We start from the raw sequence: 23984 nt of genomic DNA on the forward strand, positions 1-23984 counted from the left end.
GCTCAACATTCAAACCTGGTGGTCCACAAATTCCTCCAACTTTAATTTTTCTTGCACCACCCAAAGTCCATTCTAACATGCTGCATGGATATTCACAGGAAAACCCTGCACTGACAGCTTACTCATCTACTTCCACTGGTGGTCACCCATCTACTATCTGTAGCCTGCACTCTGGGTCTGACCACTTCAGTCAACATTTCATCTATGAGGTAATGAGGTTTTCAGACTCCCAGATGGCCCCAAGTCCATCCAGCTCCGGCTCCTTGACCTCGTCAGTCAGGAGATGAAGTTAGGTGCATTTCCCATAAATGCAGTCATTAGGGAGATGTGAATTCCCACGTCTGACAGTTTGTTGAGCCAAAGCTTGACCCTTCGAAGGCTGACACACTCCAATAACAGCAGCTCCTCTTACAATCACTTCCTTTTTATTGGCCTTTGCTAACTTACTAATAACCCAAGAAAACCCCTGTTCGTCACAAAAGTCCCAACAGGCCTTGCTCCCTTTTTAAAACGAGCTCATTTCTGCATCTATGGTGTTGTTGATGAATACGTTTTTAAACTTTGTTTACATGCAAAACAGTTTTTCCATCCTCTAATGTGCCAACCTGACTCCTCCCTATTAGGTGCCTCCCATGTGGCAAGACAGAGCTAGAGAATTCTACTGAATAAAGACCACTAAAATTCTCATGCCCTGAAGATAATTTGTTTAGTGCAAGGTTACTACGAAAGACATTGAACAGTTTTGCCTCCCAAAAATGTGAAAGCAACATTTGTAACATCTGCAGACTGACTAAAGGTTACACAGAGCAAAGACATTGAGAAATGGTTCACAGATGAAACTGCAGAAACCAGAAAAACCAAACAAAAATTCTGGTCTGTTTTCTTTTAGTGAATTTATCCCCAGAATAACTGTGGGATGTATGGATTTGTGCAAAGCAGATACAGTACATGAGAAACTGCATTTGTAGACAACTGGAACAGGTCATGAATAATTATTATTATTCTGTCAAGTTAAATCTGAGTACTTCCTTGTTAATGCACAAGTACAATGGAAATGCAGCATGCCAATTTTAAGAGTTGCTGGTAAATAATTGAGCATACAATATTTTCATCTCTTATGCTATGCATACCTATTTTACACCATTTTCTTTGTCTGCTCTATGAACTGAAATAATTATAAAGCAACTAAAAGCATTATGTTGGATTTAACCAATTTTGTTTGGCATTTTCTACGAAATGCAAATGGAGCCAAGTCCATGGGTATATTTAAGGAGGAAGTTAATCGTTTCCTGATCGGTCAGGAAAGGATGTGGCGAGAAGGCAGGTGTATGGGGGTTGAGTGGGATCCAGGATCAGCCATGATGGAATGGGGGAGCAGACTCAATGGGCTGAATGGCCTAATTCTGCTATGTCTTATGAGGTAAAAAAAAATTGTATTAAGCTTTAAGAATGAAGGTGATAGCAAGGACAAAGATATCTACATCAATGCAACAAGACTAACACTTAATACCAAACTGGAACTGAATTCAAATCTCTTGGAATACATCAAACACATTTAAAGGACCCCAATCAGAACACAATAGAAGAACTAGGTGATCGAGCCCATTGTAGCTGCTCTATCATATAATACGATCATGGCTGATCCATGCTGTCTTCAACTTTTTTTTTTATGTTAATTCTTCATGACCTGCAAGTCCATAATCTTCAAGGGTTCCAAAGATTCACTACCCTCTCAACGAACAACTTTCTACACATCTCAGATTTAAAAGAACAGCCATAACATGGTCCACTTGTTCATGACTCCCAATTACTGAAAGCATCTCCACATCAATCCTGTCTACCATGTTGTGGATCTTTTATGTTTGAATAAGTTCACCCGTCATTCATCTAAACTCCAAGGAATACAAACTGTCCTGCTTCTCCTGCTTAGATAACTGTCTCATCCCAGAAATTAGTCTTGTAACATCAAAACCATTTCTCTTAAATTGCCTGCTCCCTCACTGACCCCCTCCCTATCACTCTATGCAGACTGCATTCAGATGAATATTTGTCAAAGTTAACTAGTTCGTAACAATGCCTGTGTCAACTATGAAGGTCACAGTCACCTACTATGACCTTCCCAGTCTTCTCTTTGCAAATCAGTCCTCAATGGCTGTCAAAGCTATAGATTTCACATTACAACTTTGAAGGAGACTATTTATTTATTCAGTTGAAAATAAACCAGTTTATGTATGGATTGTTCTCAGGAACTGAACCCTAGGATAATCTGGGAATTCACCTGTTTTTTTTAAGCCAAAGCACCAGATCTGTGAACAGTATTCTAGGCGTGGCCTCACCTCACAAATTCTAACAAAACCTCCCTATTCTTAATCTCCAACCCCTTTAAAATGAAGACCAACATGCCATTTACCATTTTTACTATATGCTGGATATGCCACCTTTGTGATTCATCCACGAAAACACTTGGACCCCTCTCAACTTCACTCATTTGCAATCTCTCCACATTTGGTCAATAATCCACCAGCAGATTCTTCTAACCAAAACACATTACCTCACAAAAAACTCCATTTGCCACATCTTCACCAATTGCTTAATCTATCTGCTCCAGAATCATGATGTTGTTCAACACAACTTTACCTATTACCAATTTTCATGTCACTGACAAATTTGGCAACCATATTTTTCATACCTTCCTTCGAGTCCTTATGAATTATAAATACCTGAAGGCTAGAAACTGATCTCTGGGGTACATCATGCCTTTTGAAAGTCCAAATACACGTTATCTACAAGTTCCCTTCTACAAGCTCTGCAAATTTGTCCAACATTATTTACTTCCCATAAAACCATGCAGGCCAGATTTGATTATTCAGTGAGAGTGGTGAATCTGTGGAATTCTCTGCCACAGGAAACAGCTGAGGCCGGTTCATTGGCTATATTTAAGAGGAAGTTAGATACGGCCCTTGTGGCTAAAAGGATCAGGGGGTATGGAGAGAAAGCAGGTACAGGGTTCTGAGTTGGATGATCAGCCATGATCATACTGAATGGTGGTGCAGGCTCGAAGGGCCAAATGGCCTACTCCTGCACCTATTTTCTATGTTTCTACTCAATGACGTGTTATTTCTTATAATTACTGACCAGCATATTCCCAATAAATGTCAAACTGGCCTATACTTACTATTTTCCCAATCTTATGGTACCCTCCTAGAATTTAGTGCCTTTTTGAAAAATTTCCCAAAAAAAAAGATCCACCATTCTCTGCAGCCACTCCTTTTAAAATCTTTACATGCAGACCATTAAGTCTCAGCAATCTGTCTTTAGCCAATCTCTAATACCTTATTCCCTTATGCATGGAATTTTTGTATTCCCCCATTAGAAATTACCGTAGTCCATTTGTTGTCTTCAGGATATTTGCAGTATCCCACACAGTCGTGCCAAAAAAAATCACTACTTAATAATTGTCATTTAGTTTACTATTATTAGTCAACCAACCTCACTCTCCAGGAAGTCCCACTCCTACCTTACCAATTTTCACTCGATTTATATATCCATTGTTATGATACAACACACATTTCCTCTAAAATCAATTTTCTCCATTTTTATGAGGTCTTTAGTCTTTCACTGTGGCATCCCACAAATTCCCCAGTCCTTTGACCTACCACATTTTATGTCCTACTCTTTAACTCAACATTACTGTTAACTCTTCTATTAAGAATTGCATCTTTTTTTCCATGGAATCCTTTAACTGGGATCAATTCCTCCTTAGTGTGATGGATCAACAATCTGAATATCTGTCACTGTTTATCTTCTTAGCCTATTTTCCCAGTCCAATTTAGAATCGCACCACCAGGTTCAAGAACAGCTACTACCCCTCAACCATCAGGCTCTCAAACAAAAGGGGATAACTACACTCATTTAAGGACTCTTGTTATTTCATACTCATTATTTATTTATATCTGCATTTGCACAATTTGTCCATTGATCCTGTTTACTGCTCTATAGATTGCTAAGCATGCCCACAGAAAAAGAATCTCAGGGTTGTACGTGTTGACATGCAGGTACTCTTATAATAAATTTTACTTTGAGCTTTGACAACTCAGCTTTCACAATACTATAAGTGCTCTTACTTAAATTGAAAGGAATGGAATTTATCCCATGGTGTTTACCCTCAAACAGCACTTGGGATTTACCATACTGCGGTCAGTACCTCCTAGCGAATCTTTAACTACAAGAGCACTTTTTAATCCTTCTGAATAGTATGCTCCCACATAGGTTTCATAACATACTGTTTTAAGCAGCAATTCCTGACATACTTCACAAATTCTTCCTCTACATGCCATTGCCAGTCTGCTATGTCCAATCAATATGTAGATTAAAATCTTCCAAGACAATTGCAGTTCTCTTAAAACATACCCTAGATATTAACCCCTGTGTACTCCACCCTATTGAAAGGTCACAGGTTAGGGGTCTATAGCTTTCTTTCATCCATGTTTTCTTTGCATGATTTCATGCTAAGACAATTCTGCATTAATACCACTTCCTCTATATCATGACTTAACTCAGTGGTGTAGACCTCACTGCCACAGTCTTTTCACAAGGTATTAAGAGCACTAACTAGGTACTAGGCCCTGCCCACCAACCAGACTGGTACCCCTCTGACAATCTTTATTGTTAGAAGACCTTTTCCACTGCTTCCAAATGTCATCAATTGCATTAATATTCATGAGGCTGAAAAAATGCTTATTTTTTTTAAAAATGCAGATGCATAGCTCCAGTCAATTGAATGGAGCCATGCCAGAGGAGATAAACATACCCAACTCTCGAGTTCAGGTCATGACATGATGCCCTTGGAATCACTGACGAAATCAGTGACTAAGGCGAGATGTGTTCACATTTTCTTCCCAGACAGCTATTGAAGATTTATTAACAACCATGCGACTCAAACAATTGTAATTGTTTTGATGAAGAAACAAGAAAAAGTGGGCAAAAGGCAACACACCAATGATGTGCTGTAGATGGATTTTTAAAAATGTCATCATTTGGGTTGCTGACAAAAGTTAAAAATAATTAGGGAAAACAAAAAAGATAATGGAAACAAAATTTATTAAGGGATGCAAAATACAGACTGATGATGAATTAACCTGAGTTGATACAAATATGGAAGCACATTTCCATACACTATGGTTTCCCATCTACCATAGTTAAGTGAGCCCTTGGTTACATACATTTTCACTCTCCTGTATTCTCCTAGACTAGGCAAGGACAGCATTACCTGGTTTTCAACTTCCACAAGATTTCACTGTCACATATACTTTTCTTTCCCCATTCAGCAGTTCAAAAGGAATCACCTCCCTCCCAACTCCATGGTCTGCTGTTCTGTCCCCATGAGCTGTTCATATCTGACATCTTCCCTGCAACTGCAGGAGATGCAGCATCTATCCTTTCACTTTTACCCTTCCCACCATACAAGAACCAGACAACCAAACCTGACAGCAACTCAGTGGCACTGCTTTCAAACTGGCATATACTTTAGTAACTGATATTCACAATTCTCTACACTTGAGAAACCAAACACAAAGCTTTATGAGGCACTTGCATTCAGTCTTCATGGCTGACATCTGCCCTTAAACTCTTCACTACCACCATTCACTTACTGACCATCTTAACACCACTGGTCTCACCTCACAGATGTTTCTTTTACCTGAACGATTCCTCTTTCTAACTTCTACAAAACTACTTGTTTTTTTTCCTCTTATAACATATCTCTTTGGATAGGTACATGCGTGAGGGAGGTGTGCAGGGCTATTGTCCAGGAACAGTTGGATGGGACTAGGCAGAAAAGCAGGTCAGCATGGACTAGATGGGCCAAAATGAATGTATCTGATCTTTCATGCACTATGACTCTTTGAGATGCTGCCCAATCTGCAGTATTCCTAGCATTTTCTTTTATGAAAAAATTGGAAATCTAATTGCTTCCCCAAAGTTCGATACTATGATTACTACTTTTTTTGTGATGAACTTCAGTAGCTTGGAGCTACAAGGGACAATTATGATTTCAAAGTTTGAAGTAAATTTATTATCAAATTACAGTACATACACATCAAATATAACCCTGACATTAACTTTTTGCAGGCATACTCAATAAATCACGAGAATAACAACCATAACAGAATCAATAAAAGACCAATCCAACTTGGGCATTCAACCAGTGTGCATATACAAAAAGAAATTATGATAAATAAGCAATAAATGTCCAGAACATAAGGTTAAGAGACCTTGTAAGAGAGTCAATAGGTTGTGGGAACATTTCAATGATGAGGGAAGTGAAATTGAGTGAAATTATCTCTTTGGTTCAAGAGCCTGATGGATGAGGGGTAATAACTGTTTCTGAACCTGGTGGAGTGGGTCCCGAGGCTCCTGTACCTTCTTTCTGATGGCACCAGTGAGAAGCATGTTCTGGGTGGTGAGGTCCCTAATGATGGATACTGCTTTCCTGCAACAGTGCTTCATGTAGATATGTTCAATGGTGGAAGGGCTTTACCCATGATGGACTAGGCTGTATCCACTACATTTTGCAGGATTTTCCGTTGAAGGGCCATACCAGGCCATGATGTAGCTTGTCAATATAACTTCCACTGCACGTCTATAGAAGTTTGGCAAAGTTTTAGATGTCATGCCAAATCTTCACAAACTCTTAGGTAGTGGGATGGCCATGCTACCTTCATAATTGCACACATGCTGGACCCAGGAGAAGTCCTCCAAAATAATAACACTGAGGAATTTAAAGTTGTTTACCATCTCCACATCTGATCCTCACATGAGGACTGGCTCATGGACCTCTGATTTCCCTCTCCTGAAGTCTATAATCAGTTCCTTGGTTTTGCTAACATTGAGGAAGAGGTTTGGTTATGGCATCACTCAGCCAGATTTTCAATATCCCTCCTATACGCTGATTCATCGCCACCTTTCATTCAGCAAAGTGGGGCTGTCAGCAAACATGAACATGGCATTGGAACTGTGCTTAGCCACACAGACATAGAGTAAAGCAAGTAGAGCATGGCGCAAAGCACATAGCCTTGTGGTGCACCTGTACTGATGGAGATTATGGAGGAGTTGTTGCCAATCCATAGAGACAAGGGTCTGCAAGTGAGGAAATCAAGGATCTAATTGCCCAAGGAGGTATTGAGGCCAAGGTCTAGGAGCTTATTCATTAGTTTTGAGGGATATTCTACATATTCTAGAAATATAGCAAACAAAGTTATTTTTAAAACTGGCAAATAAAATTTAGTTTATAAACAGAAATAAAAGGGATAAGTTATCCAGCACTTTGAGCTGGCTTTGCCAGTCAATAAAGAGATTTAAAGATCAGCTTTGTCACATGTACAATTAAACAGAGTGAAATGTAATGCTTGTGTCAATGTCCACAGTCTTTAAGCATATGCTGGGGATGGCCCACAAGTGTCGCCATGCTTCTGCCGCCAACACAGCATGCCCACAACTAACTTACCCTAACCCGTACACCTTTAGATAGATAGATAGATACTTTATTCATCCCCATGGGGAAATTCAACTTTTTTTCCAATGTCCCATACACTTGTTGTAGCAAAACTAATTACATACAATACTTAACTCAGTAAAAAATATGATATGCATCTAGATCACTATCTCAAAAAGCATTAATAATAGCTTTTAAAAAGTTCTTAAGTCCTGGCGGTAGAATTGTAAAGCCGAATGGCATTGGGGAGTATTGACCTCTTCATCCTGTCTGAGGAGCATTGCATCGATAATAACCTGTCGCTGAAACTGCTTCTCTGTCTCTGGATGGTGCTATGTAGAGGATGTTCAGAGTTATCCATAATTGACCGTAGCCTACTCAGCGCCCTTCGCTCAGCTACCGATGTTAAACTCTCCAGTACTTTGCCCACGACAGAGCCCGCCTTCCTTACCAGCTTATTAAGACGTGAGGCGTCCCTCTTCTTAATGCTTCCTCCCCAACACGCCACCACAAAGAAGAGGGCGCTCTCCACAACTGACCTATAGAACATCTTCAGCATCTCACTACAGACATTGAATGACGCCAACCTTCTAAGGAAGTACAGTCAACTCTGTGCCTTCCTGCACAAGGCATCTGTGTTGGCAGTCCAGTCTAGCTTCTCGTCTAACTGTACTCCCAGATACTTGTAGGTCTTAACCTGCTCCACACATTCTCCATTAATGATCACTGGCTCCATATGAGGCCTAGATCTCCTAAAGTCAACCACCATCTCCTTGGTCTTGGTGATATTGAGACGCAGGTAGTTTGAGTTGCACCATATCACAAAGTCCTGTATCAGTTTCCTATACTCCTCCTCCTGTCCATTCCTGACACACCCCACTATGGCGTGTCATCAGCGAACTTCTGCACATGGCAGGACTCCGAGTTATATTGGAAGTCTGATGTGTACAGGGTGAACAGGACCGGAGAGAGTACAGTTCCCTGCGGCGCTCCTGTGCTGCTGACCACCGTGTCAGACCTACAGTCTCCCAACCGCACATACTGAGGTCTATCTGTCAAGTAGTCCACTATCCAATCCACCATGTGAGAGTCTACTCCCATCTCCGTTAGTTTGTGCCTTAAGATCTTGGGCTGGATGGTGTTAAAGGCACTAGAGAAGTCAAGGAATGTAATCCTCACAGCACAACTGACCCCCTCTAGGTGAGAGAGTGATTTGTGCAGCAAATACGTGATAGCATCCTCCACTCCCACCTTCTCCTTATACGCAAACTGAAGAGGATCCTGGGCGTGCCTGGTTTGTGGCCTCAGATTCTGTATTATCAGCCGCTCCATGGTCTTCATAACGTGCGACGTCAAGGCAACAGGTCTGAAGTCATTCAACTCCTTTGGTTGTGGTTTCTTCGGTACCGGGACAATACAGGATGTTTTCCACTGTCTGGGTACTCTTCTCTGCTCCAGGCTCATGTTGAAGATGCGCTGTAGTGGTTCTCCCAGCTCAGTCGCACAGGCCCTCAGTAATCGTGGGGAAACTCCATCCGGTCCAGCCGCCTTGCTGGTACAGATCTTCCTCAGTTGACCTACCACCTGTGCAGCCGTAATCCTGGGCGTGGGCAAGGTCTCCTGTGAGTGGCTATTTTCCTGTGAGGGAAGTAAGCCTGGTGTGGATTTCTGCGGTGAGGATGAGATTGAGCTGTCGAACCTGTTGAAGAAGTTGTTCAGCTGGTTCGCTTTCTCCACATCTCCACTTATGTTCGCCCCCCGCTTTGCACCGCATTCGGTGATGATCTTCATCCCATCCCACACCTCCTTCATGCTTTTTTTCTGCAGCTTTTGTTCTAGCTTCCTCCTATACTGCTCCTTTGCCCCCCTTATCTGTACTCTGAGTTCCTTCTGAACTCTTTTAAGCTCCAACCGATCACCATCTTTAAAGGCCCTCTTCTTCTGGTTTAGGAGACCTTTGATGTGACTAGTGATCCAGGGCTTATTATTGGGATAGCAGCGAACAGTTCTAACAGGGACAACTGCATCCACACAAAAGTTAATATAGTCCGTTGTGCATTCAGTGACCTCCTCAACGCCCCCACAGAGCCCCCCTTGCAGTACATCCCAGTTAGTAGTACCGAAGCAGTCTCTCAGGGCCTGTTCAGCTTCAGGAGTCCACTTCCTAAAAGAGCGTGTGGTAGTGGGATGCCTCATCACAATTGATTTATATCTGGGCTGTAACAAAACCAGGTTGTGATCAGCTTTCCCCAATGAAGGCAGTGGGGATGCACTATATGCCTCCTCTACGTTTGCATACAGTAGGTCAATAGTCCTATTACCCCTGGTGTAGCAATCCACGTACTGGGAGAAAGCAGGTAGTGTCTTGTCCAAAGTCACATGGTTGAAGTCCCCTGTAATTATCACCAGTGCCTAAGGGTGCTGTGTCTGAAGCCTAGCAACAGCGGAGCTGATGACGTCACACGCTACCGTTGCGTTGGCACGCGGCGGGACATACACATTCACCACAATGACGCTTGCGAATTCTCGAGGCAGGTAATATGGCCTCATACTCACGGTGATCAGCTCAATATCTCTTTCACAAACGGAGATCTTTGTACTCACATGCCCGGGGTTACACCATCTTTCATTAATGTAGACAGCGAGTCCCCCTCCTTTCTTCTTCCCACACTTTTTGGCATCTTACCGTAGTAAAACCAGGTAATTCTACATTTACATCCGGGATGTTAGCCGTCAGCCATGTTTCGGAAAAACACCCAGAATCTGAGCACCCAGAGGAAACCCGCATGGTCACGAGAAGAACCTGCAAACTCCTTGCAGAGAGAAGCAGGAATTGAACCCCAATCGGTGGTTTTGTAAAGCATTGCACTAACCACTGTGCTACCGCCCCCAATCTCAAAAGTGACTAACCCCAATCTCAATACAACAGCCATCATCCCATACCCCTCAATGCCTTTTTTCCTAGAAATCCATCTACCTTATTAATTACCGTACATTCAAAGACTTGACCATCTCCCACGAAGATTCCCACAGATACATCACTCAGTGAAGTTTCTCAACCTGGCCCCATAACTTGTCCCATATCCATGGTTCCAGAAATCCCAGCCACACAAAAAAAAAAATCCTTGCTCCATCTGTCTGGTCCTGTCAGAAAAGGAGGAAATTTTTAAAAAAACAAAAAAATTCTGGAAATCTCCGACATTAAAGTCAATTGAGTATTGTAGCATAGTGGTTAATGTGTGCAACATCCATAAAAGTACATATCCCTCCACTAAGCTAGTTCCAGAACAAGCAGGAAAAACAAACTCTGGTGACTTCCATATACCCTTAACAAATAAAATAATTCCACCCATTTCCCAGAGAATAAAAAAAACCACTGAGATTAAATCCAGTTTCTATCGCATTATGAAAGCTTTACAAGTTACAGCTTCTAGAGCAAAGTCTCTCTGAACTTCATTGACACGGCTGCTCAGCAATTTGAATAGCTGCAAGTTCCGGACTTCCATTCATCACTTGCAAGCATGGAATGGTGCCACATCACTCATTTTGTTCTATTCACATACTTTAGAATGGAAGGATCTCAAGCTTGCTGGAATTCCCTTGCATTACACCAAGAATTCTCCATTCATTTTCTGAGCCTGATCAGACCTTGGCAGCACCTGAGACTCCACTGATTGTTAGGTGGTTTAGAAATCAATCGGAAGGCCAGTTTTCTTGTAATTAGTTTACTTCAGTTTTGTGTTGGTAATTGTTCAAAACTTCCATCTACTTTAGTTAATTTTTTTATATATATATACATACATATACACACACACACATCAAATTTTAGGAGTTTAAACCTTCATACTGTTAAAATGTCCTACAGCTAGCAAAACACCATTCAAAAACCTTCGGAGCAGATCACAGCCCAGTCACCTTCAATCAAAAAGCATAAAGACCATCAATACAGATCCTCCATATCTGGTACAACCAATGCAAGTCCACTCAACTAAATGTCTCCAATACCAAAGACCGGAATTTACTTCACCTTCACAACTGAGGCTGATGTCAGTCCCAAACCATTCTCTCGTCTGGGAGCTTTGAATGGCAGAGAAAATGCTCTGCAGATGAAGAGTAAGATAGCTTTTCATGTGTCCTCTAACTAGAGAGAGAAGAGCAAACAAAGGAATTGGCTGTGACTATAAGCCAACTGACAGGGGTAGGGGTGGAAAGGGAAAGAGAGAGCAAGAGCAAGAATTTTAAATTTGAAGCACTGTTACCGGCTACCAGAAAAGGAATAATGTGTGAAGGAGGACTTGATGCAGTTCCTGTGCAGTAACTTTTGAGTTATATTAAAGTAACAGGGAACAGAACAAGGGAGGCTGATCAACAATGTTTTGGAATAACCAAATCGAAAAGATAAAGGCAGAAATTAGTGTTTCACCAATAGATCAGCTCAGGAAAAGAAAAGTCAGGCAACATCACCTTAAGGAAACGATTCCAAAATTCCCGTACTTAGTTTCATTAAATAAAGAAGCTGCTTTGTATCTACCATTACTTTTCTCCGGTGACTTCATTCACACAACAAAGTGTATAAGTATTTTGCATCTGTCTTCACTGTGGAAGGTACTAGCAGGGTGCCAGAAATTCAAGAGTGTCATGGGGCAGAAGCGAGTGCAGTTGCTATTCCTTGGGAAGCTGAAAGATCTGAAGGTAGACAAGTCTCCTAGACCAAATGGGCCACACTCCAGCCTTCTCAAAGAAGTAGCTGAAGAGATTATGGAGGCATTAGTAATGATCTTGCAAGAATCTCACTGAAACCTATCAAATACTAGATAGAGTGGAAGTGTAGAGGTTTCCTGTACTGGGCGAGTTTAGAACCAGAGGTATGTCCATTTAGAAAAGAAATGAGGAGGAATTTCTTTAGCCAGAGGGTGGTGAATCTGTTAATTAGCAGTCAATCAAAACAACATGGCAGTGAACACTAGACAAATTTGTCTGTTGATAACAAAGGAACTAATACACAATTTTATTATACCGTAGTATTGATAGTGTTCTAATTTGTTCTGCATTTCATTTGAATACATAATTTGCTACTCAGAAGGTAGTTTGTCTTTTTTTAGGCCTCCATTTCCGTGGAACTTTGGCTAATTGGGTCAGGTGCTCAATTGGGCCAAAATGAAATGGTCTTCATGTGTTCCGATCAACTGGAATCCACTGTACTAACTACCCTCTGTGTAAAGAAGTTACCTTTCAGATCTCTCAAGTCTCTCTCCCCTTATTTTGTATTAGTTAGATTCCAATCACAAATTGCTTAGATTTTTCTTATCACTTAACTTGCTTCCTTGTGTTTTATAATGTTAAGAAGGTGCTATAATCATAGGAATGCCTTCTGGTGGATACCCCCAACCCACTTTCCCCTCACTTCAATTTAATGCACATTTTTTGTTCACAATTTCAAAGTCTTCCTTACTTTGGTTTGTTTCTTTTAAAACCTCTTCATCTACAGATATTGAAGTTCATTAACCAAGGTTGCACTATCATCTCCGTGCATTTGAAAACATCCTTAAGGGAATGCACTCATTATTTAATAACTACTGTTTTCCCCCACCCAACTGGCATTTTTTTTAAACCTAATTGCCAAATTTATTTTGGCCATTTACTCATGTCTCTTAAATTTGAACAAGCAAAGTTTATATGCAAGGAATTCAGCTAAAACTTAAAAATTCTTTCATGACTGCCCATCCTCAAAGTGGTTATCATGAAGTTATTTATTAACCATGTATCATTGCAAATAACTAAATAATCTGGCCCCTATCTGCCTTTTGCATTCTGAAAATTATTGAATGCATTCCATGAACATGGTCATAGCCAAATGGAAATATTTTTTCCCCAACAGCTACAAAGGTCAAGATTTCTAGTGATTACTGTTTACTTTTATTAACAGACAACTCTAATTCTCTGCCTAACATAATTGTTAGGAGTTTATAAACAAAAGGAATAAATTTAACAAGGAAATGATAGAAGTTCTAGAATGATAGAATGGTGATAAAGGAGGACTTCAACTTCTAATATGATCTAATCTAGAATATATAATATAATCTAGAATAGCAAATAGTATCAAGATTAAAATTTGAAGACTAAATTGTAATTGAGAAGTTTCTTGATCAGCAAATTTCTAGTCCAATGAATGAAGAGGCTCTGCTGATCTAGCTTGGGAAATGGGGTAAACTACAGTCAGTACCTCCAAAACTTTAATTTTTACTCAGTATAGCATCTAATACACACTCAAAGGTAGCATCTTATTTTTGTCAAGAAAAGCAACAAATCCAAAAACTGGAAATTTGAAATCAAAAAAGGACAGAAATATTGGTGCAAAAAGGAAATATAGAATACAAGAATAAGAGTAAAGAGCACAAAAGTAGATTGCAAAGATTTTTGAGGGTTCAGTTCAGGGCTAACAACCCTGACTAATAAAACAAAATTGGTACAGAAATACCAACGATGAATCCTTCTACATCTGAGTGTGACTGTATTCCTGAGTCTCCACTTGGGACTTGCATGACTGACAGTAGTGAAAACAGAGAGGAAGCTACTGACACGAACGAAGCCTTGAGCACTGCCAAGATGAAGGACCTTCATTGCTGCCCTAACTACAGATACCAGGCAGACCAAATGGAAGAACATATTAAGTTTGATGGAAGTACAGGTATTGAGTCTACAGTGATTGGAAAGGAGCATAACCAATATCATCTGGTGAGCCATATGCTGAACCATCACAATGTTTAAATAGCTGGAAAATGGGTGATCTGGGTTGTAGTGTGTATTTGGTACTGGTGCGAAAATAATGAGAATAGAGCGAACATATAGATTTAAGATTTCCATGATAGTGCAAAGAAGTGGCACAATGATGAAAGATCAACCATAATCTCAATGAGTGGCGGTGCAAGAATGATTAGTCTAAATAACCATGGTTGTTTCTGTTCTTTCAGAATCCAAGCCGATTCTCAATGTCACACACACTTGTGTTCTATTCCATCCTGTTCTCAATTTCATTCATTTGCTTAGCCTACCTTTATCTCACTGAAAGCATATTTAGACTATACCAGAACTGCTCCTACATTAGGAACTATACACTGTTTGAATAGTTTTGCCTAACAATCCAGTTCACCTTGGCTTCAATCCACAATTTTCAAACAAACTATCTACATCTCTTTCAAATTAAGTGTTTTATTCTAGTCTGCCATGCATCTTTCTTTAGAAACTTTAAAATCTATGAACACTATTCCCCAAAATGTTCCCACATTTAAACTTGTGCCACTTGAATTTATCTAATATCGGCTCCTGAAATCCATCACTCCCTTCATCTTGTTGATTCCTCCAAGTTTTATACCATCTGCAAAATTTGTGCATCCTGCATTTTTATGATCCCAAGACTGACTCTAGGACCAAAGACCACTTAGGTGAAGGAAAGTATATGAACAAGAGAAAATCTGCAGATGCTGGAAATCTGAGCAACACACACAAAATGCTGGAGGAACTCAGTAGGCCAGGCAGCATCTATGGAAGAGAGTACAGTTGACACTTCGGCCAAAACCCTTCAGCAGGACTACTAGGAAAATATACTAATCTCTTTTTAAGCCCATACTGACATGGTACATTTTGTTCTAAGCTTTCAATTTTGCTCACAAAAATATCACTTTATTAAATGCCTTCTTTGAGGCCAAATAGATATTAAATGCAATGCTCTCATCAAAAAGCAAACAAATTATTTACTTATGCTTTGGCTTTCCTTTAATTCAAAAGTAACCCAAGTGTCTATTTTTTACCCCAATTATCATGTCCAGCATTTTCCCCATTTTCAAGTTAAAACAATGACTTCAATAACTTTAAATGTAAAAAGGAGCCTGCCTTTAGACAACCTTAAATCCACGCTCCTTCAGATAACATTCCGACTTCTAATACATTTAGTAAATTTATGAACAAAGAATGACAAGTTAAACTTCTTTAAGGACTATTTTAAAAAAACACCAAGGTCTTCTTGTGCTTCCCTGGTTTGTAATTGCAATCTTTTTTAAAATACTTATCCTTCATAAATACAAACCATTAATTTTCAGGATCCGATATTTAATTATTACTTATTTTGCAAGATTAACTATAAAGCATACAGTTTCGCTACTAATCCACTGCAAAGCTGCAACGATGGGCAAGGTGGGAAATCCAAGAGGATGTCCTTCAGGGTTTGCCAAGGCAAGGGTAGGGCAGATTAACATAACATATATCCAACAGGCATCACTTCTGAACCAAAAAGAGAAATGCTGCCTTCAGAAATTAGTCAACAACTAGAGGCAGAGAAATGGCAGATGGAGGCAATACAGGCAAGACCCAAAACAGTATTGATGCACAGAGGGATCTTGGGGGGGGGGGTCTAAGTCCAAGGCTCCTTGAGAGAGGCTGCACAGACTGAGAGGGTAGCAAATAAAATAGGGCATTCTTCTTACCTTTATTAGTTGAGGCACTCAGTTCAAGAGTCAAGAAATTCTGTTGCAGATTTATAAAATTCTAATTAGTCTGGAACACCGCATTCAATTCGAGCCTACTTCATTTGGTGTTCACAATGTGGCTTCCTCTATATTGGAGTAACCATATACAAACTGAGTGATTACTCTGTGGAGAACTACCTCAGTTCAGTGGTGATTCTGTGCTACACCACTGTAATTCTCAATCTTTCTCCCATTGTGATCAACAGTCTCCTACACTGCCAGAGAGAAGCCCAACACTAACTAGAACAATGATGTCGGATCTTCATGTTCAAATGTATTGTCATTCAGCCATGGACATGTACAAAGCTAAACAAAACGTCGTTCCTCTGGGGCCAAGGTGCAAAATACAGTAAATATAGAATTATGATCCAGCATGTATAGTCACAGAATAATACTAGCACAAGTTCCTGAATGGCATAGCCTGAAGATCGACAGGGTGACCTAAAGCGTGAGGTACTAAGCTTTTTGTAACCCTCTGAACACTGAATTTTCCAACATCAGGTGCTCTTCTGCTGCCTCATTATAACAAGGATGTGAAGGCTCTGGAAAGACATCGAAGAGATTTACCAGAATGCTCCCTGGATTACAGAGCATGTACTATAAGGATATTGTTTGTGTTTTCTTTTACTTCCTCGAAAGCAGCAGTGAATGAGGGGAGACCTCAGAGGTTTATGAGAAGCATAAATAGGCAGCTGCTATCTTTCTCTGCCAGGCTGAAATGTCTAGCTCTAGAGAGCTGAAAAGGATCCAGATGGAAGATAAGATTACGTTCCTCGAGTTAGTGTTGGGCTCCACTACGGCAGTGTACGAGATCGTTGACCATGATGGGAGTGGGATTGCGAATTACAGTGGTATGCAACAGGAAGCAGAGAAAACCACTGAACTGAAGCAGGTGCTCCACAAAGCAATGATTCAATCTCCATGTGACTTTCTCTACATTGGAGAAACCAAAATGAACAACAAACGAAGTAAAGTAGCTTAGAAAAAGTGGAAGAGAATCACTGCTAAAATGGTGGGATTGGAATACTGTCATGTACTGAGGTACAGTGAAAAGCTTTTCTTGCGTACTGTGCATGTAGATTAATTCATTACACAGTCCAACCAAAGGAGTTACGTATTTTTTATTACGATTGCAAGACCCTGTTGGACATTAAGAACTTAAAGTACTGCACGTCTATCTCATCAGCGAGTTGCTCATTGGCGGAAAAACAAAGGAGCTGGACTTGATGCCAATCGAGCTCCTGCCAGCGTCAGAGAGGCCTCTAAGGAGTCAGCGCACGAAGGCGGTGTGCAGTTTTAACTTGAGTGGTCATCTTAGTCGTTTTTCTTGTGATCACAAGACCCTGTTGGACATTGTTAATATGTTATGCTGCAATTTTGATTCACTGATTTAATTGGTGGATGGCGGGGCGGTCAGTTAGGGAGCTGCATTGCCTCAGTCATAGTGAGGACTAGGCCTTAAGCCACAGCGTGGCCTGTTTACAGGCAGCTCAGGAGAGAGGCGCTGGAGTCAGTGCACTCCACCAGAGTGCTAGGGGCAGAGTGGGCAGACCAAGCTGAAGTTGGTGCTGCCCCACCCACCCGCGAATGTTCGTTCAACGGAAGACAAGCCGCATGGTGGTCGACTGCAGCAACATTCATAGACTCAGGATCTTGGACTGTAATCTACTGATATATGTGCTTGCTATCTGATATGTGCTCTGTGCCCTGTGCTGTGTATGATTGTCGATACAGTGTTTTGCACCTTGGCTCCAGAGTAACACTGCTTTGTTTGGCTGTATTTATGTACGGTTGAATGACAATTAAACTTAAACAACTACAGTAGAAATGCAGTGCAGATAAACGATAAGATGCAAGATCATAAAGAGGTAGATCGCGAGGTCAGGAGTCCACCTTATTGTCCAGGGAACCACTCAATAGTCAGATAGAAGCTGTCCTTGAACCTGGTGGTATGTACTTTCAGGCTTTGGCATCTTCTGCCCGCCAGGGGAATGGAGAAGAGAGAATGTCAAGGATGGTGTGGGGGAGGGAGGGGTCTTTAATTATGCTGACTGCTTTACTGAAGCAGTGATAAGTATAAACTGAGTCAATGGAGAGGAGGCTAGTACCTCTGATGTGCTGAGACAGCTCTGCAGAACAGAAAGATGTGCGAAGAGTTGTTGCATCACCTCTGGCTGCGTGGGAAGGAGCCACGGGACCAAGACTGGTGGGTGTGGATGGGAGGGCACTAGGGTAGTGTAGTAACTAGTGCAATATTCAGAGTTTCAATCCCGGCAACCTCTGTAAAGAATCTCTGTACGTGCTCCCCATGGAATACATGGGTTTTCCCCATGGAATACATGGGTTTTCTCCCACAGTCCAAAGGTGTACCAAGTAGGTTAATTGCTCATTGTAAATTGTCCTGTGATTAAGTTAGGATTAAATCAGGGTGGTCAGGGGTTGTTTCTGCTTGAAGGGCCTGGACCCCATTGCATCTCTATACTAAAACACAAGAGCAGACCAGAGAGTCATAAAGTGAGTGGTCCCTATGAAGTCAAAAAGGGGAGATAAGGGGAAGATAGGGCTGTTGGTAGGATTAAGTCAGAACTAGCAGAAACTGCAAAGGATAATACATTAAAAACATCTCTCATCTTTTTTTCCAGTCATGATGAAGGGTCTCAGCCCAAAACTCTTTCCTCTTTTCCACAGATGGTGGTCTGCTGAGTTCCTCCAGCATTTTGTAGGTGTTGCTTGGATTTCCAGCATCTGCAGATTTTCTCACCTTTGGCATTAATACATAGGCCAGTTGGGTGGAAAATGAGTGCTGGAGGAACTCTTATCTTTGTTCTGTCCCAATGGAGAGCAGATGACAACAGACGTGCAGAAAAAGAGAGAAGATAAAGTTTACCTCCACTCAACAGGGCAGAGCAGAAGGAAGGCCACATTGGAGACAAATAAAACCATGGAAAGGGAATGGAGTCCTTATAGGAGGCAGAGTAAGAGGACATAAAGTCAAGGTAACTTTGGGTGTTACCTTTGGTTAAAAAAGTTCATGGCTAGTTTGTCTCCAGAGATGGAGATAGCCTTGTTTCTGACCTGGAAATGGCTAATACAGTTGGTAGGCTGAAGCAGGGTCTCTCTCACCTTCCAATAAAAGAACTCCCCTCAAACATTACTGATAACTTCACAATGCTCCCATTGCTTTAAACACTGACAGATTTACAGATACCTCAAGTTAATAGGTCATGTCTTCTCAAAGAACTTCCATAGTTCAACTGAAGCAGTAAGGCAACAAATAAGGAAATCAGGGCTCAATTGATACGGGAAATAAAAGCTTAATTCTTCTATTAAGTATTACATCAATTTGAGGAGAAAAAGGAAAAACTGAAGAAATTAAATACTGGGAAGATCATTTTTGCCAATCTCTACCACAAATTCCAACTGGCAAAGCAAACTGTACATTAACCTTCATCCAAGGGGAATGAAGAGCAACAAAGTCTTAAGGCCACTAGTAAAACTTAAACAACAGCATGTCAGGAGTACTTCGGGAAATTTTCATCTCCATACTCAGAGAAAAAAAATCAACTTGCTTTGGGGAATGTGGCCTAGATTTACCAAATTGACGGTTGGCCAATTATCACTTGGGTTTAGAATTAGAAAGCAACTTATTGAATAAAATTAGGTAGTGAGAAGGATTAATGTTGAGAATCCAGCATGAGCACACAGTAGGACAAGCCTTACAAATAAGATGAAGATTTTGTTTTACTTACCTGTGAATCTTTAAATACTCTGTGACAAAGATGTGAATGGCCAGTGTCTTTTCAAAAAATGAAATTAACAGATTTTTTTTTAAAAACACCAAGTTAATCAAGAACCATGGGTTTAAGGTGTAGATTTGGTAAAAACCTGAGTAATACAATAGGCTTCACTGACATTACTTTTGTATCAGTATAGTGCAGACCTAAATGGAGTTCCCATTCCAGAAACTACTTGACATAAGAACCTTCTTACATCAGACTATTTCCACTCCTACAATCCACAGACACTTCCTATTTTAAGCTCTGCCTCTTGGTCCTTTTCAACTCTCCATCCCTTCAATGACAGCCATGAGCTCAGCTATCTTGGTCGTAAGCCCCAAAACTCTCTCCTTATACCCTTAAATTTTATCTTTACCAATACTATTAAACCCAATGATTATTGGCCATTCAGATGTCCCTCAGACTAAAAGTCAATCTGGCAAATCTAGGCTGTCTTCCTCTAAAGTAAATTGATTTTTCCTGAGTAGGAAGGTGAAAACTTCCCAAAGGTGCAAACTTGCTTTAGCCCCAATAAAACTTTCTTGCTCGTCACTCCCCTTGGATAAAGTTTTTGTACACATCTACAACGCTAGCTTCAGTGCTTATATTTTCAAAGGCTCTATATGTTATGGAAAATAACACTATTCAGAAAAGTATAAACACAGGAGACTCTGCAGATACTAGAAATCTAGAACAACACACAGAAAACGCTGGAGAAGCTCAACGGGTCAGGAAGCGTCTACGGACATGAATAAACAGTTGACATTTCAGGCCGAGAGCCTTCATCAGAACAGTTCCTTTCCGTAAGTGCTGCCTGACCTCCTCCAGCATTTTCTGCGTCATTCATAAAAGTGCAGACTGCAAAATCAAAATCGTATAACATCATTTCCTGTACATGTGTAAAGGAGAACAAAACTGTTACTCCAGACCTGATACAGCACAAAAGAAAACACTAAATAAAGTCACAATAATATTTAAAGAGACGCCATAAATATAAATACTTAAGATAGTTTATATACATAGATTCACTCTATGTCCGTAAAGTGACGCTAGGCTGTATGTAAGGTAACTGAAGAAAATAATAAAACAGGTGGAGTTAGTGGGTGGAGGTGTTGATCAGCCTTACTGCTTGGGGTAAGTAACTGTTTTTGACTCTGGTGGTCCTGGTGTGGATGCTATGTAGTCTCCTCCCTGATGGGAGTGGAACAAACAATCCGAGAGTAGTAATCAAGTCACAAACAAGAGAAAAATCTACAGATGCTGGAAATCTGAGCAACTCTTACAAAATGCTAGAGGAACTCAGCAGGCCAGGCAGCATCTATGGAGAAAAGTACAGTCAACATTTCATGCCAAAACCCTTCAGCAGGACCAAAGGGTTTTGGCCCGAAACATCGACTGTACATTTTGTGTGTGTTAGTCCATGAGACGGATGGGCGGGATCTTTCATATTACTGGCCCTTTTCTGTATATACGTTATTGATGGTGGGTAGGCGGGTGCCAGGGATACATTGGGTGGTTTTGTCTACTCATCATAGAGCCTTCCCATCCAATGCAGAGCAGTCTACTGCACCAAGCTATGATGCAGCTTGTCAGGATGCTCACTTCTACGCATCTGTAGAATGACGCGAGTACACATGCGCAAAGTCCAGCTCTCTTCAACCTCCTCAGAAAGCTAAGGAATCGGTGAGCTTTCTTAACTGCATAGGATGCGTTCTGGGACCATGAGAGGTTTGTGTGAAGGGCACACCCAGGAGTTTAAAACCACATGCAGTTTCCACTGTTCTGCCACTGATGTAAAGATGTGCGGGGGGGGGGGGGGGGAGGGTAGGGGGTTGAGTGGCCCAAGTACTTCAGAAGTCGATGACCCCTTTGTCTTGTTGACATTAAGAGGTCATTTTCCTGGCATCAGACCTTAAGCTCCTCCATCTCCTCTCTGTAAGCCATCTTATCATTGTTGGCGATGAGCCCTGCCATTGTCGTGTCATCAGCGAACTTGACAATATGATGACTTGGGTCCTGTGTGAGCAGAGTGAAGAGCAATGGGTTCAGCATACAGCCCTGGGGGGCACCAGTGTTGAGGATGATGGGGAGGGAGGAGCGGCTGTGCATCCTGACTGAGGTCTGTTGGTTAGGAAGCCCAATATCCAGTTGCACAGTGGTATACTAAGACAGAGGACGAGTTTGTTCACAAACATCCGTGGGACAATGGTGTTAAATGCTAAACTGAAATCCAGAAACAGCATTCTGACATAGGTGTCCTTGTTTTCTACATGCCAGGGCCAGGTACATAATATAGAACCTGTTCTATCAGTAAGCATATTGGTGAGTGTCCAATGTGGCTGGAATAGAGTTTTTGATAGGTGCTATTATCAGCTATTCAAAGCACTTCATGATAATTGGCATCAGTTCCACAGGGCAACAGTCGTTTAGATGATATGGTAAAGCCATTGGAATCTTCAGAGGCCCGACTTCAATTTCAATATCGATAACAAGTTTCTATTAAATATTTTTCCTTCCTCCTTGAATGTTCCCAACCCCAGTAGACCGCAGGTCCCCAAAAGCACCATCCACGCTATAATATTTCACAATTGGATGAAATTCATGAGAGTTTTTTTCACAGAATACTGGAAAGATCTTCGACCAAAGGGATTATCACAGATTAGCCCATTCTTGCTTTTATACAATAGACAATCTCCACAAACTACACTTCACACAGCTTGCATAGCCAAATGATAACACCTTCCCTTGATACAAGTACTGAGCATTAACAGAATTAAACAATAGTTTACTTCCCCTGTCTAATGTCATATCGAATACGAGAAAAGCTCTGAAATACAATTAGTAAATATTTAAAATGAACAACACGAGACCACTCATAGCATACTTCGAGTGAACACAACGCCCCTGTGTCTTGCGCAACATCCGCAAGCTCTCCATAATTCTGACTCACAGCTGACAAATTCATTGCATTTTTTTTTGCTATGCAAACCTGGAGCTTACACCCAAGATGAACCCTATAGCTTTACGCGGTTCTGAATTATTATCGTGCCCCGATTTTTAAAAAAAACACACACACACAAGCATTTCGCTCACTGAACCCGAGACAAACGCAGGCTTTATTTTTTCTGAAAGTGAATGAGGAGCCATGAGGGGGCGGCTTAGGCCGCACAGCCTGGAGCTGGCAGAATTGGTCCCGGTGGGTCGTGGCTGAGAACGAACGGAGGGGAGGTGGGGTGGTGGGGGGGGGGATGGAGGAGACACAGTCAGGCGAGCCGACTTCACTCACACACACAAAAAAAAATCCGCGTTCGCGGGATGAAAAGAAAGTTCATCACATTTAGAAAAATAAATAAGTGAATATTATAACCAACTAGACGCACAGCAACTCACCATGAAGTCGTTGGCAAAGTTATCATCCCCATTCTGGTCGCGGACTTTCATAGCCAGCACTCGATCAATGAATTTCTTCAGTATCTCGCTTTGCTCCATCTTCTCAACACATTGGAAAACTGAAACCAACAAACGGGGTCAAACGCTCGTCACTTTCGCATCTTTCTCAGCAATTATATTTTTCTCTCTCTCTCTTGGGATGTTCTTATCCTTGTTGCACCGGATCCCAGTCACCGGTAATTCTCTGCACGGCTCCCCCCCCACCGAACCTCAGGCTCCGTCCGTCGCCACTTCGCTCCTTTCCGCCCTCTCCGCTTCCCCCCACCCACAACACACATCCACAGCGCCCACCCCTTCTCCTGCGCCTCATTGGTCCACCTAGCGCACGGCGGCCCCTTCCAGTGGCCCGACATCACGCCAATCCTGCCTCTCGATTGGACAAACCGGCTGACACTCTTCTCTGCGGGTCGAAACTCCCCCCCCCCCCACCCGCCTCCCAACTGAATGCTCCAGAGATCCCCGAAGACACTGAGCTCCTGTTTCAGGAGGAGTGGGTAATTCGATCTTCCTCTGATGATATTCAGGAAAAATCTAGAAGTTATTTAATAATTATACTGAAACATTTCAGCAGACACCCGGGAAACCGAAGCTAGACTGAGCGCTATTGAGACGCCGTTGAGCTAGAAGTATAAAGAAAGCCAACTTTTATCTCTGAGCAGCAAGGATGCGATCTGAGAGAGGGAGAAATTATTAAATATGTAAAGTAGGGACCATTTAATTCTCTGAGCAGCAAGGATGCGATCT

The 23984-nt window shown here is 41.4% G+C and overlaps 1 protein-coding gene across 5 annotated transcripts in view; it reads right to left on the reverse strand.

The window, feature by feature from the left end:
• LOC140738785 (tyrosine-protein phosphatase non-receptor type 12-like) overlaps positions 1-23500 on the reverse strand; it is a 112641-nt gene extending 89141 nt beyond the window's left edge. For all 5 annotated transcript variants that reach the window (XM_073066618.1, XM_073066615.1, XM_073066617.1 and 2 more), the window contains exon 1: positions 23181-23500. In XM_073066618.1, coding sequence (XP_072922719.1) covers positions 23181-23279 — 99 coding nt within the window. In that variant the 5' untranslated portion in view covers positions 23280-23500. The remainder of the gene's footprint in view (positions 1-23180) is intronic.
• Between the last annotated feature and the right edge of the window lie 484 nt (positions 23501-23984).

This window comes from Hemitrygon akajei, chromosome 14 (genome assembly GCF_048418815.1).
Source record: "Hemitrygon akajei chromosome 14, sHemAka1.3, whole genome shotgun sequence".
In the NCBI taxonomy this organism is placed as follows: domain Eukaryota; kingdom Metazoa; phylum Chordata; class Chondrichthyes; order Myliobatiformes; family Dasyatidae; genus Hemitrygon; species Hemitrygon akajei.